The following is an 18,580-nucleotide window of genomic DNA, read 5'->3' on the forward strand; positions in this document are numbered from 1 at the left end:
GTAAGACATCGTAAGATGGGGGAGACAAAGGAAAATATATTGGTACGCTCACGTGAGAAGAATGGAAGAGGGAAGACTGCCATGCATCTCACTTGAAGGGAAACCAATAGGGAAAAGAGCACCCGGGACCACCTAAGAGATGGAAGGACAGCTGGCAGTCCACCTCCCAGGAACTGATCCAGAGGAACCTGCAAAACTAACAGATCGCGAGATCTTAAACATGAATAAGAAGAAGAAGAACTTTAAAATGGTGAACATGCATGCCAAATTTTATTTCAGTAACTTTTTTCGTTTAGGAATTAAAAATAAAAAATGGTTTTAGTGGTTCACATTTAAGGTGCGCTAACTCCGCTAGGAGGCACTTTTTGACTATAGTTTATATGACACTTTGGACTTCATTTTGTATGTTTTTCTTTTCTTTCTACCCTTGAACTATCCTGCAATCAATTTGGACCACCCTGTATACAGTGTGTCCCAAATTGGTTCTACATGTATAGGGATTTCGGTGACCGTAAGAGCTACATAGTCGATTAAATGGTGAAAGTTTTAGAGAATTCTATGTGAAACTTATTCCCCGTTTTCAAATTAAATTATCTTTCTCCGTTTTCCGGAAAATTGGGAAAACGTCAGAGGCTGCATTTTAAACAATTGCTTACAGCTCCTTAACAAAGTCAAGGAGAGTTTTGAAACTAGGACATTATTAGAGCACTTTTTCACGTAGAACACGATCACGTAATTAGAAAAAACCTATCGTCATAAACTTTGTTAATGGGCCTGTCCCACATTTTTTTAAAATTTAATATTTACAAAGACGGATTGAAAATGTCATACCCGTATTTTTTTGTTTTCAAAAATTTTAAGTCTAAATAGAAAAAAAATGATGATAAAAGCAACATTAATGTTAACGTTAATGTTTAAAATGCCCGCCGCCGGTGACGTACTACACTATCAACCAATCAGCGACAAGAAGTGAAATAGATGGCGTGAAACACCCAATAAAATCGTCCAGAATTACGTACGTTTATTAAAACAAAAATGTATGATATGTGGGATAGGCCCATTCTTATGGCCGCCATCTTGAATTTTTGCATTTTTGGAAAGCGCTTTTCAATGGTAAAATGTCGCCGCCATTGTGGAAACCAAATGACAATCAGTGCGCTTTGTGCTACTAATTTCTGTGCTATTATTCAACTGCTGAAGTGTGCTACAAATTTTTATAATTTACAAAATCGGGAAAAAATGTTCTATTTATTGACTCCATTACTTGATTTTTGCATACAGAATAATGTCAAATTTCACAGACATTATAAAAAAAAATCAAAAAACCGTGCGATTGCGTTTAGTTTTGAGTTAAGTAAAAGCTCTATCAAAAATGTGTTATTGTATGTATGTTATCATATGTTTTTCACTTTATTTAGATAATTTACAACCCTTTTGATAGCAACTTCAAAATCTTCAAACTCAAAATCAAAACTAAACGCAATCGCACAGTTTTTTTATAATGCCAGCCAAATTTTACATCATTCTATACGCAAAAAACAAAAATGAGATTAGAAACATGGTGTTCCATTTGAAACTCAAAAGTTGGTGTTATTTCCGACTGATTTGGCAACACCGCCAAGTCCAAAATATTGGACTACCAATATACCCAAATTTCAGCAAAAAATATTGACTCGTTCTTTAGATACTTTTTATCACCGTGAATCACCCTGTATATCTCCAACCATTTTTGAGATATTTAGCTTAAATTTGAAACACAAGTGACTTTTTAATGCCTACAGTTAGGCATGATGATTGATGTTATTTTCAAATGTTTTTTTCTTTTACTCTTTCACAAAAACCGAATTCTTGGTTCAGTTTAAAAAAATTTTTAATCACACCGGTATTTTTGACTGTAGCAGTGACCATAGCAGAAAGTTCGGTGTTAAACTCTTAAATTCAAATAAGCAGTACATACCTTTATACTTACATTTCCAAACCAATCCATATGTAGTAATCAGAGCTAGACCATTAACCTTCTTTTCATCAAACTTTGTTGTTCATTTTGATTGGATGGGCACAAGGTTTTTCTTGTGTTGTGTCGATCTGTAAACTCAACTTAAAAAAAACGTAAAACAGAAGAACCGCAGCCTAAAGCTCACCTGAAATGTAGTTTTATCCATAGCTGTACTATACATTCTATATAAGCAAAGCCCCACCATTCCCTCCATAAAAACGCACAGGACAAAACGTTTATTAAAATTATTTTAGCTTATTCATTAATACTACCATTTCCACCTCAGAAGTTAAAAAGCACTAAAATCGCAAAAGCAAGCAGAAAAAACACACCAAGGAAAGCCAAATTTTTATTCAAAGCTTGAAATCAACAGGCACAAAAGAGCGCAAAAGAACACTATAATTCAGACACAAATGAAAACAAGTCTTCAAAATATGAACAAGCAGTCTAAATGATTGAGAAATTACATTATATAAAAAATAAAGAGAGTAGAAAATAAATTATAACGCATAGAGTTAAGAATTAAGTTAACTGGATATGAGAACTATAAGTAAAAGATTATAAGTTAGAGCCCAGACAGCTTAATTAGTTAGTTAGAAGAAGAAAGAATTACAGGCTAAGCTAATAATTATTATTATTTACAGTTACAGTCTAGGAAGTTGTTTTAATTTGAGCACATATTCAACATATTGTACCAAGTGCTTCTAGATTCAATCAATAAACTGATAGCTATACATGTACACCAAAATTGTAACCTTTCTAATATCACTAGAATCAAAAATCTGACAATGTCTTAGTATATTCACGAATTAACAACAATTATACAAAATTATTCTACTAAGAGCATAGTTACACAGGGTGTCCAATAAACATATCGACAAACCCTAAAGGTGTGATATAGAAAACGTCGTTACAAAAAAAATTATTTTGTATTTCCGCTACAGGTTGTTGTTATTTTAGAAGAAAAAGTGAACAAAAATATCAAAAACTAAAAATCTTCGTTAATAATGTGTCACTGTCATTTTGATTGCTTTTATCAGCTTGATATTGATAGAGTTTTCTTGAAAGTCAGATCGATAGGCAAATATCTCGGCAAATATACTAATCTAGGTCTTTCTTATTTTCAAATATTCAGCCAAATTTAGTAAATTTACAAGTAGAAACATGTTAAATTTAGGTTTTCAGGTAAAGTTCAGTTAAATTGTTTAATTGAGATTTGCTAAAATTTGAAGGTCTATCAATTTCAATAAAAAGACAAATTTTTGATAATCAAAAATAGATAAGTAGAGTCCGGATTAAAATGTACTAAAATCTTGAAAAAGAGCGCTCAAAAAGCAAAATTATTTTCTTCAAAAAGGCATAAAGAGGCAGAGATGCAAAGTTTTTTTCAGTTCAACTTCTAGAAGATTGCTTTAGAAGCATACGGAAGATTTTAGACTGTTTTGAAGACTTTCAAAAGTGTTTTGAACTACTTGAGAGCATTTGGAAGGTTTTTGGACTGTTTAAACAGCATATTGAAGGTTCTAGAATGCTTTAGAGACATTTGGAATCTCTTACACGGTTCACAAAATTTTTTGAAAGCTTCTAAACTGCTTTAATATCTTCTGGGAGCTTCTAGACTAGTTGAAAAGCGTTTGGAATCTTTTAGACTGTTCTACATGATTTTGAAAGCTTCTAGACTGTTTTGAAAGACTTCCGACTGCTTTAGAGGCATTTTGGAGTTTCTGTAGTGTTTTAAAATCTTTTTAGACTACTTTAGGAGCATTGCAGGTTCTGGACTGCTTTTAAGACATGTGAACTTGGATTTTTGAAAGCTTTTAAACTGCTCTAGAAGCATATGGAAGCTTTTAGACTGCCTTAATATTTTTTGAGAGCTTTTAGACTAGTTGAAGATTATTTGGAAGCCTTTAGCGTGTTTTAAAAGCTTTTGGAAGCTTATAGACTGTTTTGAAAGACTTCCGACAGCTTTAGAAGCATTTTGGAGTTTCTGTAGTGTTTTGAAATTTTTTTTAGACTACTTTAGGAGCATTGGGGTTCTGGACTGCTTTTAAGACATGTGAATTTCAACTTTTGGAAGCTGTTAAACTGCTTTAGAAGCTTACGGAAACTTTTGACAGTTTCTAGATAAATTGAAAAGCATTTGGAACGTTTAGACTGTTCTAAAAGGTTTTAGAAGCTTCTACGCTGCTTTGTAAGCTTTGCAAGGCATTTTAGGGGTTTTATAGTGTTTTGGAATGTTTTTAGACTACTTTAGGAGCATTGAAGGTTCTGGACTGCTTTTAAGACATGTGAATTTGAACTTTTGGAAGCTTTTAAACTCCTCTAGAAGCTTTTAGACTGCCTTGAAATTTTTTAAGAGCTTTTAGACTAGTTGAAGATTATTTGGAATCTTTTAGACTGTTCTGTTGCTTTTGGAAGCTTCTAGACTATTTTGGAAGGCTTTAGACTGCTCGAGAAGTATTTTGGAGTTTCTGTAGTGTTTTTAAATCTTTTTAGACTACTTTAGGAGCATTGAAGGTTCTGGACTACTTTTAAGACATGTGAATTTGAACTTTTGGAAGCTTTTAAACTGCTCTAGAAGCATACGGAAGCTTTTAGACTGCCTTGAAATTTTTTAAGAGCTTCTAGACTAGTTGAAGATTATTTGGAATCTTTTAGACTGTTCTAAATGCTTTTGGAAGCTTCTAGACTATTTTGAAAGGCTTTAGACTGCTTGAGAAGCATTTTGGAGTTTCTGTAATATTTTGAAATTGTTTTAGACTACTTTGGGAGCATTGAAGGCTCTGGACTGCTTTTAAGACATGTGAATTTGAACTTTTGGAAGCTTTTAAACTGCTTAGAAGCATACAGATGCTTTAAGACTGCCTTGAAATTTTTTGAGAGCTTCTAGACTAGTTCAAGATTATTCGGAAGCCTTTAGAGTGTTCTTAAAGCTTTTGAAAGCTTCTAGCCTGTTTTGGAAGGCTTTAGACATATTTTAGAGTTTCTGTAGTATTTTAAAACCTTTTTAGACTACTTTAGAAGCATTTGGAAGGGGTTTGGGCTGTTTAAAGAGCATTGAAGGTTCTGGACTACCTTTAAGACATTTCTAACCTTGTAGACGGTTTTAGAAACTTTTGGACGCTGTTAAACTGCTTTAGAAGCATACGGAAGCTTTTGAGAGTTTCTAGATAAATTGAAAAGCATTAGGAACGTTTAGACTGTTCTAAAAGCTTTTAGAAGGTTCTAGGCTGCTTTGTAAGCTTTGCAACACATTTTAGAGGTTTTATAGTGTTTTGGAATGTTTTTACATTTTTTCAATATCTCAATATAGCAATTTTTTGTCAAAGCAGTTATTAGTTTAGTTTATTTCTAAAAACTTGAAAAGCTTGTTTTGTAAAAAACTAGTTAAACCATACAAAAAATAGCAGTAAATAAGCACAAAAAAACTAAAATAAGCACAAAACAAAGAAAAAAGCAAATCGGATAAAGGAAAGTTAAGGTTGTAAGTAAGAATTCAACAAATAGTAGCAAAGGCTTACATTATATAAATTGTTTTCTGCGGAATTTGGGAATTTTGAAATATGTTTATTTATGTGTTTAATAAATCAGTATATCTGAGCTTTCAATCATCTTTCAATTATCTTCTACTTGTATTAAGATATTTACCTATCTTTGCATTTCTGAATTATTGCCTACAAGACTACTTGACAAGAATAAGTATGGGAAAAAAGGTTTTAGTTGATGGTCTAACAGAAAGCTTAAAGTTGCAATTACAGCGGGATTTTACTTTTTTGTGCTGCTTTGTATTATTATGTATTGTATATGATATCAGAAACTTATCTCAAAATGAAGTCAAAAAGTTGAAACGCTCTACGCTTTTGAAAATTTGTCGATATATTTAATTATGGAAACCCCGTAAATTTTAATTAGTATACATTTAAAAACACGTTAAAGTTTGCTTTATAGTAACTGTAATTTGTGTTCACATATTTCTAAGTCAGGTACTTTTTAAAGATATGTTTACATTACATATGAGTAATAGCTAATTTCTAAATCCTCCAAGAGGAAAGGTAAAAATGAATAAAATTAATTCAAACCAATAAATTTTAGTGGGAATTGCGTTTCTTGCAGTTTTTGTGGTATCAAAAATACTAGACATTCTAATTTTACTCTAGTCACTGTGATGTAACTTATTTAAAAAGCGAAACAATATTGTGAATAGTTCAATTTGGTTTTCATCTTTTATGTATGTTTATGTAAATTATTGATATTCAATGGCTTAGAAGTTATTTGTATTTGACGTGCACTCTTATGTTTTTCAAAAGTTAATTACAATATATACTGTGACGTAGTGTAAAGTCACCGAGTGTTCTGCGCTTGGACCTGAACGGTTTCGCGCATTGTGCCTCATGAAATGTAGTAGAGTAATGGCGTAAACCGAGAGGAATAAAAATGTTCTTCAGTATGAAACTCGAGTGTTAATTAACCAAAGATAAAGACATTACAAAGTGGCGACGAGGATATAGGATTTTCCTTCGACTTCGTGGTATAAAGATAGTTACTACAAAACAATTTTTTTTTTTAACACTAATTCACGGAAAGTAAATACGTGTAAAAGTGCAGTGTTAAAATGGCGACCATTGGATTGCAATTGGAATTTGATCCCAAGGTTCATGATTGGAGTGTCCACATAAGCCGGTTGGAACAGTTTTTTTGTAGCTAATCAAATCACAGAGGAGGCAAGGAAAAGGGCAATTTTGTTAAATGGGCTGACGCAAGAAGCTTACATACTACTTCAAAATTTGTGCCATCCCACTAAACCATCCGAAGCAACCTTCAAAGACCTGGTGAGGTGTTTAAATACTTACTACAAGGGTAGAAGTGTCGTATTTGCTGAAAGATGTAAGTTTTATTCGGCACACAAGTCACCAAACGAAAGCGTTCAAGACTGGGCAGTCAGGCTTCGTAGTTTAAGTATGAGATGCAATTTTGGAGACCACCTTAAGGACATTTTGCGAGATCGATTTATTTGTGGAATGAATCCGGGTAAAGTTTTGGAAAAATTATTAGAGCAAAACAGCAGTATTACGTTTGACGAGGCCATTAATATGGCATTAATAGCCGAAACGACCTGGGTGAATCGACAGTCAGATATTAATTTTCCGGCAAACCAACAACCACAAGAAGTTTTTCGACTCCAAAGGTTCCAAAGAGGCCGAGAAAATGCAACGAGCTGGAGACAAAGGGAACAAGATGGCAATCGTGCACGAACGGCTAATAGAAATTTTGGACAGGCGAGTGGCGTTGGCAACGCTGGAAGCAGGAAACCAAACACAGGCGAGTGGTGCACTATTTGTCGCAAAGGTAAACATCAGGAAAATAAATGTTTTTATCGAAATTCCTCTAAATATTGTACTTATTGTAAAGTTAAAACACACAATTCGTCCAATTGTAGAAACAAAAATAAGAACGTAAATAGTTTAAATCTTGACGATAGTGACGTCGAGGTTTCTAATTTTAATATTAATTTAAATGATTTTCCTGTTTACTCTATTAATGACAGTATTTCCAAGCCTATTATAATAAACGTAAATATTAACAAAATACCGTTTAAATTTGAACTAGATTCTGGGGCAGCTGTTTCATGCATACCGGAATTTATGTATGTTAATAATTTTAGGAATGTGCCTTTAAAGAAATGCGACATCACTTTGGTTAATTTTACTGGTGATAAAATAGCACCTTTAGGCGAAATATGTGTTCCGGTAGAATATAACAATAACAAAGATGAGATAAAATTTTGCGTTATTAAAAACAGTAAAGCGGCTTTACTAGGCAGAGATTTCATTTCAAAGTTTAAGATTGTTTTTAAGCAAATAAATTACATTTCAGACGACTTCAAATCTAAATTATTAAGCAAATATTTGGATGTATTTTCTGATAAAATCGGTTGTTTCAAAAACTTCAAACTAAAATTGTATTTAAAAGAAAATTTTGTTCCAAAATTTTTTAAACCTAGACCGTTACCTTATGCATTAAAATCCAAAGTTGAACTTGAATTAAATAAATTGGTTGATTCGGGGATATTAATTCCAATTCAGTATTCTGAATGGGGTACACCCATTGTACCGGTTTTAAAGCCGGACGGGTCAGTTCGATTATGTGGTGACTACAAAATTACTCTGAATCCATTTTTGATTGACGATAAATATCCCATTCCACGAATTGATGACTTGTATGCTAAATTAAGTGGGGGTAAACGATTTTCAAAGATTGATTTGAGTTCAGCATACCAACAAATTGTACTTGATCCAGATTGTGCTAAAGTAACTACAATATCTACTCATAAAGGCTTATTTTATTATAGTAGGTTACCGTTTGGAGTCAGTTGCGCACCTGGTCAGTTTCAAAGACTAATGGATCAACTTTTCACGAATGTTAATGGTGTTTCAGTATTTTTGGATGACATTTTGATCACTGGCAAAGATGACAGGGAACATATTGAAAATTTAGAGAGTGTTTTAAACATTTTAAAAGACAATAACTTGACTGTCAAACCTGAAAAGTGTAAATTTTTTGCGGAGAGTATTTCTTACTTAGGTTATGACATTAGCGAAAAAGGGTTACATAAATCAAAAAATAAACTAGAAGCGATTAGTAAAATTCCAGAACCACAAAATGTTAGTCAATTGAGATCTTTTATTGGAGCAATTAATTATTATAATAGATTCATACCTAACATTCCAACTCTTTTACATCCACTTTACGAGCTAATAAAAAAGGACGTTAAATGGAATTGGAGCAGGGAGTGTCAAGAATCATTTGTAAAAGTAAAAAACATTCTTATATCAGACACAGTTTTAGTACATTTCGATTCTGTATTACCTTTAGTACTCACAGTAGATGCTTCTGATTATGGAGTCGGTGCAGTACTATCACATATCTTTGAGAATGGTGTCGAAAGACCAATTTGCTTTGCTTCTAAGACGTTGACTGACCAACAGAAACGTTGGAGCCAAATTGATAAAGAATCCTTCGCTATTATTTTTGGAATTAAAAGATTCTACCAATATTTGTTTGGAAACAAATTTACATTAGTAACCGATAATAAAGCCTTAGTGACAATTTTTGGACCAAAAAAAGGAATTCCCACCATGGCAGCAAATAGATTACAAAGATATGCTTGTTTTTTAAGTGGTTTTAACTTTGACATTAAATATGTGCAGACAAAAAATAATATTGCCGATTTTCTTTCAAGATTACCAGTTCACATTGCTGAAGTTGAAAATGATGATAGCGATGCGCTTCAAATAAACTATTTGACTGAAGCTAGTGATTTAAATTTAAATTTATTAGATATTGAGCGTGCTTTACATAAAGACAATATTTTATCAAAAATAATTACATTTGTTAAGTCTGGATGGCCGAAACAAACCAAAGATTCAGCACTAAAACCATACTTTAGAAAAAAAGAGGAAATAAATATAGTAAACAATGTGTTGGTATGGGGTCATCGAGTTATAATTCCGGAATCATTCCAATCAAGAGTTTTAGAAATGTTACATAACACGCATATGGGTATTGTAAAAATGAAATCTCTGGCTCGGTCATATGTGTGGTGGCCAAACCTAAATAATGATATTGAAGGCATTAGTAAATCATGTAATATATGTCAGACTTTTCAACGTAATGTAAACACTGGAATACTCCAATCCTGGCCAATTGAAAATTATCCTTGGAATCGCATTCATATAGATTATATGGGTCCTATAAAGGGCAAATATTGCTTAATTGTGATTGATGCGTTTTCAAAATGGCTGGAGGTATTCCTAATGTCGAGTATTACGTCAGAGCAGACGATTGACAGGTTACGAGGATTGTTTTCAAGATACGGATTACCAAAAACTCTTTGTTCGGACAATGGTACACAGTTTACCTCTCATGAATTTAAAAATTTCTTGACACAAAACAATGTTACACACATAACTTCACCAACTTATCATGCTGCGTCAAACGGAGCAGCAGAGAATAGTGTAAAAACGGTAAAGAACTTCTTAATTAAGGAACTCAATACATGTAATAACGTTATAAACTTAAATCGTTCGTTAGATAGATTTTTAATGATGTATCGAATGACGGAACATTGTTCAACTGGTGAGTCACCTTCTCGTTTGTTTTTGGGTAGGCAGATTCGGTCTCGATTTGATTTAATTAGACCAGATAATGTTAATATACTACCGAAAAATACGTCGGAAGTGATTGATAACTTAAAAAAGTCGCAAGATCGAAACCAGAAATATTTTAAGGGGAAGAGAGAGGAGATATTCACGGTTGGACAATGTGTTTTCGCTAAAGATTATCGTAACATACAAAAACCGATTTGGACAATCTGTCATGTGATTAAAGTGTTGGGTAAAAACGTATATTTAGTGAAAGTGCATAAAAGTGATTTGACTTGGAAAAGACATCAAAATCAATTGCGACAATGTGAGACACACACCCAATCGGGATCGGTATCAGAGTCTGTAAGTGTCGTTGACGAGAGTCTAGAGTTAGATGAAAAGGCTGACGAGAGTGAAACCGTTCCATCGCGACAATCTTCATCGAACAACTCATCCGTTCGCACATCACTTCTTATACATAATCGACCTCAGAGAACTCGTAAATCACCAGACAGGTTAAGATACGACTAGCTATAAAAGAAATTGTCGAGAAACAAAATTGTTAATATGTAAATATGTAGTCCATAGGAATAAATAATAAGGGTAACAATTATTTTCGGTTATGTTTTATAATTAAGTAGGGGAGAGTGTGACGTAGTGTAAAGTCACCGAGTGTTCTGCGCTTGGACCTGAACGGTTTCGCGCATTGTGCCTCATGAAATGTAGTAGAGTAATGGCGTAAACCGAGAGGAATAAAAATGTTCTTCAGTATGAAACTCGAGTGTTAATTAACCAAAGATAAAGACATTACATATACATATAAAAACAAATATATAAACTAAATAAAAAAGATTGTAAAATGTAGTATAAATATACACACGCAAAATTGCTGCCTGGATTATACCTTACTTATCACACAGAAATTTTAACAGACAGAATTATATGTATAGTTTTAAGTTAAATAATTATTGATAACAGCTATAACCATAGCTTGTCCTACAACAACATGACAATGATTTCCAAGGAGAGCTGACATTTAGTTTAAAGTTCCTTGATCTAATTGAATTCTCGAAAGTTCTCAAGTCAACCTCGGAAATTGCCGACCATTGCCCCAAATCGGATAAAACTTCCAAATTGGGACAACTATCTAGAATAATTTGCACAGTGTCCATATTCATATTATCACTGTGCTCCACACTCAGTTCTTTTAAACATTTCATTGGGTTTAAAAATAAAATGTTTAAAAAATTTTCGTGTTCAATGCGAGTGGAGTATCCTACGTGGAGATATTCAATGTCGACAGCGTTGCAAACAATGTCTTCTAGTAAGATTGCGCTGTTGCGCACATCCCAATAGATTTTTGTTAACTTACTGAAAGTTTGTTTGTTAAAGTCACTTACAGATTCATCAAAGCTATGATAAGTTACAAAATAACTGTTGAGTATAACCAGGCTAGTCAAGTTATGACAACAATTCCCTATTAATAACAACGAGTTTAAAGGAATTGCTTCAGAGTCCTCCAAATGCAGGTGCATTAATTGCGGCCCAACTAATTTAATAACCTGATTGAAGGACTGTATGTATTGACCAACCCTGGTTAACTTCAGTTCTTTTAAGTAATTGAAATAGATAAGCTTTGATAAATCCACTTGAATACTAAACAACGGATGTAAACATATACTCTCAAGTTTTGGGAAAAGAGGGGCCAACCAATCTAAAATTCTAGCTGTAAAAACCTCTACAATTGCCTTTCTAAAGTTGTTGTAAGGACCCTGGTTGAGGCTTTTTGCTATCCGTTCAAAGTAATCACACCTGCCTACACTTTGTAAATATGGCAGCTGCGAGAATAAGATCGCGTGTTGACCCATAGTTACTGAAGTGCAATGTAAGTGAACCTCCTGTAACTGCTGACATTGAACTAAGTATTGAACGCTTTGATCTGTGACTGAGCAAGAGAAAGTGACGTCAATAAACTGGATATGTCTACAATTTTCCGAGATTGATTGAATTATTTGATCGGTACAATCACAGTGCAGGCAAAGGAAACGTAGGTTTTTCATTGTTTTAAATGCTGTTATAATTTGAGTTTTGCAGTCAAATGTGGGCCATTTTGGAATCTCGGATCCCAAATTCAGCGTTTCTAAACCATGCAATTTTGCTAAATTTTTGTAAAATATCGACCGATCTATTTCAGGCCATCCTGAAAAATCCAAGTGTTTTAATCTTGAATTCAGCATCAACTCGGCCAGTTGTTCATTTTCGTAACAATCCACTGCCTGCAACACCTTAACTGCTACTGTATCGTACAAGTAGCAATTTATGTGCGATATCAGAATGACGCTGAGTTTCTTAAGGTATTTTTGGAAACAATCGGGGTTTTTGTGGATATCAATCTGGATGTCCGACCGTATTCGGCGCGGCAGATTGGCTATAAACTTTCCTACACTTTTGATAGACAGCGTCTCCAAAGTAGAAACTTCGTTGAACCTGGGCATGGTCTAAAACGGTAAAAATACAGGAGTTAGAGTCTTTTAAATTTCTTACTTTCTTATTAATAAGTATGTGTGGAACATTTGACAAAAGCGGAAAAAAACTACTTTGTAATCAAAATTATAAATTTGTCATTATTGGGCTGTCCTATAAGTAATGGTAAATAATTTAATGGTGGACTAAAAAATTTGATTCAGCAGAACTTACCTCAGACGAAATGTCAACGGAAAAAGAAATACAGGAACTCAAAGTTTTTTTTTAATGATTTTTTATAATAACTCACCAACAACTTGAAGTTTTTTGTTGAAATTACATATTTGGGGATTTTTGAGGATGACAAATTTGATCAGGATGAACTCCTACTCCTGCTGAGTTCACACCGTATCGGTTTGTTATTATTGGCAATGTTGCCAAGTCAAAATATTTAATGACAGTAGATTAATCACTCAAAAAACGGTAGATAACGGTAGATCAAAACAAATTCATTCATTTTACATTATAAATCAAAAATTTTAACTATTGATTTTTGCTATAAATAATAAAACCGTACTTCAAAAATACAGATTTTTTAAATTTTTTTAATAATAATTGTTAGACCAGGTGGTCATAAAGGATAATTTACCTAAACAGTCACGTGACCATTGTCAAAATCATAAATCCCAAAAACACTCTTGATATCGAATACTACAAGAAAACGTTTCTAAACCCTGATTTTTGCAACTTTAGAGCATTGTTTGACAGTTTTGACGTTAATGACAGTTGTCACGTGATCGTAGAACACTATTTAGCTAGACGGTCACGTGACAATTGTCCAAATAACTGTCATAAATCTGAAAAAGACGTTTTATTATCAAATATTGCAAGAAAACGTTCCTAAACCCTGATTTTTGCAACTTTAGAGCATGGTTTGACGTTAGTGACAGTTGTCACGTGATTGTAGAACATTACTTAGCTGGACGGTCACGTGACAATTGTCAAAATAACTGTCATAAATCCCAAAAATACATTTTATTATCAAACAATGCAAGAAAACGTTCCTAAACCCTTATTTTTGCAACCTTAGAGCTTAGTTTGACAGTTTTGACGTTAATAACAGTTGTCACGTGATTGTAGAACACCATTTAGCTAGACGGTCACGTGAAAATTGTCAAAGTAACTGTCATAAATTTTAAAAACACCTTTTATGTCAAATACTACGAGTACAAAAAAACGTTTCTAAACCCTGATTTTTGCAACTTTAGAGCATAGTTTGACAGTTTTGACGTTAATGACAGTTGTCACGTAATCGTAGAACACTATTTAGCTGGACGGTCATGTGAAAATTGTCATAACTGTCATAAATCTCAAAAACACGTTTTATATCAAATAATACAAGAAAACGTTTCTAAACCCTGATTTTTGCAACCTCAGAGCATAGTTTGACAGTTTTGACGTTAATAACAGTTGTCACGTGATTGTAGAACACCATTCAGCTAAACGATCACGTGACAATTGTCAATATAATTGTCATAAATTTCAAAAGACGTTTTATATCAAATACTACGAGTACAAGAAAACGTTTCTAAACCGTGATTTTAGCAACTTTAGAACATAGTTTGACAGTTTTGACGTTAGTGACAGTTCACGTGATTTTAGAACACTAATTAGCTGGACGGTCACGTGTAAATTGTCAAAATAACTGTCATAAATCTCAAAAATACTTTTTATATCGAATATTACAAGAAAACGTTTCTAAACCCTGATTTTTGCAACTTTAGAGCATTGTTTGACAGTTTTGACGTTAATGACAGTTGTCACGTGATCGTAGAACACTATTTAGCTAGACGGTCACGTGACAATTCTCAAAGTAACTGTCATAAATCTCACAAACACGTTTTATATCAAATAATACAAAAAAACGTTTCTAAACCCTGATTTTTGCAACCTTAGAGCTTAGTTTGACAGTTTTGACGTTAATAACAGTTGTCACGTGATTGTAGAACACCATTTAGCTAGACGGTAACGTGACAATTGTTAAAGTAACTATCATAAATTTTAAAAACACGTTTTATGTCAAATACTACGAGTACAAGAAAACGTTCCGAAACCCTGGTTTTTGCAACTTTAGAGCATAGTTTGACAGTTTTGACGTTCGTGACAGTTGTCACGTGATTTTAGAACACTATTTAGCTGGACGGTCATGTGAAAATTATCAAAATAACTGTCATAAATCTCAAAAACACGTTTTATATCAAATAATACAAGAAAACGTTTCTAAACCCTGATTTTTGCAACCTCAGAGCATAGTTTGACAGTTTTGACGTTAATAACAGTTGTCACGTGATTGTAGAACACCATTCAGCTAGACGTTCACGTGACAATTGTCAAAATAATTGTCATAAATTTCAAAACACGTTTTATATCAAATACTACGAGTACAAGAAAACGTTTCTAAACCGTGATTTTAGCAACTTTAGAACATAGTTTGACAGTTTTGACGTTAATGACAGTTGTCACGTAATCGTGGAACACTATTTAGCTAGACGGTCACGTGCCAATTGTCAAAATAACTGTCATAAATCTCAAAAATACGTTTTATTGTCAAATACTGCAAGAAAACGTTCCTAAACCCTGATTTTTGCAACTTTAGAGCATAGTTTGACAGTTTTGACGTTAGTGACAGGTGTCACGTGATCGTAGAACACTCTTTAGCTAGACGGTCACGTGACAATTGTCAAAATAACTGTCATAAATGTCAAAAATACGTTTTATTGTCAAATACTGCAAGAAAACGTTCCTAAACCCTGATTTTTGCAACTTTAGAGCATGGTTTGACAGTTTTGACGTTATTGACAGTTGTCCCGTGATTTAGGAAAACTATTTAGCTAGACTATGAAGTGACAATTGTCAAAAAACTGTTAAATCTCAGAAAATCGTCTTGTTTCGAAAACTGTGTTTAATGTAATTCTTGCAAATTCTAGTAAATTGTTGATAATTCTGACAGACATCACGTGGTTTTATAGAATAATTTGGAGTAAGAAAATGACTGTTTTAAGTTTTTGGAAATGAGGTAGATCTACCCCGATCGGGGTAGCTTTGGCAACGCTGAGCTCAGTATAATAATCGCCTCTTTCTACTCCTAGTAACATAATATACTTCTAGCCAACTAAGCCGACCAAAAAAATTCAGAAACATCTAAAACTTCAGTAATAATAATTGTAATAACAAAATTATGAACTGGAAAGTCATTAATTAGGAGCCAGGATAATAATATTAAAAACCTCAAGTTTAGCATTAAAAAAAATAAACAACTATCGAATTTTACAGCCAAATTGTGACATTTCAATAGATCCAACTGATTTGAACAACTAAAAAAAAACTTGATCACTACCCGTGATACAAGTTACTTAAACTTGATTACAAAAATCAATAATTAAATCCATAATGATGTTAAGGAAAATTACAATAGTTCAAATCAGTAGGAGAAAATAAATTTACACTTTATATTGTAAAACCGAACCACAACGCTATAGACAAATTCAACAAAATAATTTTGGTTTAAAAATAGATAGACACGGTCATAAGCAAAGCAAAGGTAAACATTTATCGTCAAAATGATAAACCACCATTCCAAACATGTCACTTTTTATACAAGTATTGCAGAAAATCAAGCAAAAAACACCCATGCACCAACCAGGTAGGCAATCCGTAAACCACAATCTAAGTGTATTCAATTCAAAACAAAAAGGCCCTTCACGTGTTAAACATCATTTAAATAAGAACCCTTTAATAATCTGCTAAAAAATAGGTTTTCATCATTTTTTAAAGGAAAAAAATATAACTAATAATACGCCACCGTAACCAGAAAAAAAGCTCTGTCAAAAATGTAAAAATCCAATATGTTGTCCATAAGAAAAATGAAAGTTGATGATGGTAACTAAAAACCGAAATGTCGGATCTCAAATATGATATTGCCACGCTGTAGAAGAGGAAAAGTGGCAACGGCAAAGTGTTATTTATTCTTCTAATTATTACCAAAACTTCGGTTTTTTCGGATATCTCTGGAAGTAATCGGAATTTTTTAATTGTTAAAAAAGCAAAAGATTGTACCTCAAAGCTGCGCAACTTTGCGTTCATTTAACCAACTCTGTATCTCTTACCTCTGTTACCGTTTACACTTCAATTTGTGACACCCTGTATAAGCGTTCGATATTGATTTTGTCATGTCCGCCACTGAGTGTGATTTTGCATGCTTTAAATAACCACTAGGAATGTGTGTGTACTACCCAAAAAGGCAGAAGGCAGGTAAAGAAATACCGGAAATCTGTGAGTCCTTTGTATTTTTGGACTGTTGATATAATAGACTTGCAAAGGTCTTAATTATTATTTTCTAACACGTTTTAAGAAGTAAACACGGACATTTTTTGTTAACAAGAACTAAGTACCTATACTGCTCAAAATTATTATAGTTTTAGATCTGATTAATTTAGTTTCAATGTGCAATTTCGGTTTACTTCAATATTTCAATTTGTAGCCAACTGAACTAGTTTGAAAATTTGTATCATATAATTTAAAAGAATAAGAATACGGCTCCAATGAATAGGGGATTAGCGGCCATGTTTTTTTTTTCACCCAAAAAAATTCTGTTTTTCTTGTCCCTATATAGAGACCTTCAAATTGAAAACCGCTCTTACTGGCTTCTAAAAGCCAGGTGCTAAATAAATATATTTTTTTACTTACTATGACCATTATAAAATATAATTCTCCCTTTGTATATTTATTTGTGAATTTACTTTACTGTAATGCAACTTTGCAAAATACCAGAAGTCATATTATCAAAAGATTATCAGTGATTACAGTAAGTTCATATATGCAGCATTGACGGAAATCACAGCACTACTTTGCAATTAAATGATGCAGATTACTAACACGGCTGTGATTTTCGCAAATGCTGCACATTATTACTTCAAAACTATAAGTTTAATATAATTACCTTGTTTGTCTTGTCCTTATCTTCACTTGACCCTTTTGCAAATAACTACCCCGAGGTACCAACGTTTTCAGTATCTTTTAGTTTTTTTACACACGTATTATTCAAATAAACTTTTTTATTGACTATTATACGAAGTTTTCGAGTAAATTACTGAAGAAATTAAATTAGAAAATCTACAATCTGTAAGTTACGTTAACCCACTGAATAAGCGTTAACTGTAACACCCTAAACAAGGCAACGAACCAACATGAAATGAAACTAAAAGAGAACCAGAAGGGACGCTCAAAGCATGCGGATTGCATTTTTAGGTTTGGGATTTGGTTAGTACCTTAAGCAGGGTTGCCAAACCATCCAAGTATTTCTCTCACTCACATTTTATAAATATCTCTCAATTATAGACGTTCAAAAAGCTTCTCTTCCATAGCTACAGGGTGGAACTTTTAAAACCTACTTAAATCAATACATGTTTCATAACAATTAACGATGATTAAAAAAAATATATATAGGTTACATTGATTACACAAGTTTACAAATTTCGCTCAGTTTTTGGACCTGCGCAGATGAGAACAATTTTTGACGTTATTTGACAAGCCAAATCCAAATCTGTAATCTGTTTGTCAATATTGATTCTCACTTTTGAGTTCTCGCGGCTAAATAATTATTTAGGGCCAGTACTTTCACTTCAGATTAATTCTATTCAAAGATAATTTGCATGGAAACCGATTTCTTGTGGATTGAACTGAAATCCGTAAATATATTAGGTATTATTTATTATTTTTTTGTACTTAAAACTTGGGTGATACAAGCGATGAACAAAGACAACAGCTACACCAAGATATTGCAAAAATCGAGAAAAGATACCAAGGTTTTTAAGGCGATAATATGCTGAGGGATTACTGTTGAACAAATTATTTTCTAACTAAAAAACCTGCAAAATATTTATTTATTAAATATCTCCAAAATTAGAACCTATCGGAA

General features: G+C 33.0%; 1 protein-coding gene and 1 long non-coding RNA gene across 2 annotated transcripts; both read right to left on the reverse strand.

Annotated features, from left to right (window-relative positions):
• Positions 1-2,332: 2,332 nt before the first annotated feature.
• Positions 2,333-6,302, reverse strand: LOC145729286 (uncharacterized). Its single transcript, XR_014178327.1, has 2 exons — positions 4,495-6,302; positions 2,333-3,737 (listed from the first exon to the last, which is right to left on the reverse strand). It is a non-coding gene; the product is annotated as an uncharacterized LOC145729286 (long non-coding RNA).
• Positions 6,303-10,969: 4,667 nt separating this feature from the next.
• On the reverse strand, positions 10,970-17,854 carry LOC145729275 (uncharacterized). Its single transcript, XM_081979957.1, has 2 exons — positions 17,603-17,854; positions 10,970-12,638 (listed from the first exon to the last, which is right to left on the reverse strand). Exon 2 carries the CDS (start codon positions 12,633-12,635, stop codon positions 11,106-11,108), a length of 1,530 nt encoding a protein of 509 aa, XP_081836083.1. The 5' UTR covers positions 12,636-12,638; positions 17,603-17,854; the 3' UTR covers positions 10,970-11,105.
• Between the last annotated feature and the right edge of the window lie 726 nt (positions 17,855-18,580).

This window comes from Ips typographus, linkage group LG5 (genome assembly GCF_016097725.1).
Source record: "Ips typographus isolate SLU linkage group LG5, UJ_Ityp_2.0, whole genome shotgun sequence".
In the NCBI taxonomy this organism is placed as follows: domain Eukaryota; kingdom Metazoa; phylum Arthropoda; class Insecta; order Coleoptera; family Curculionidae; genus Ips; species Ips typographus.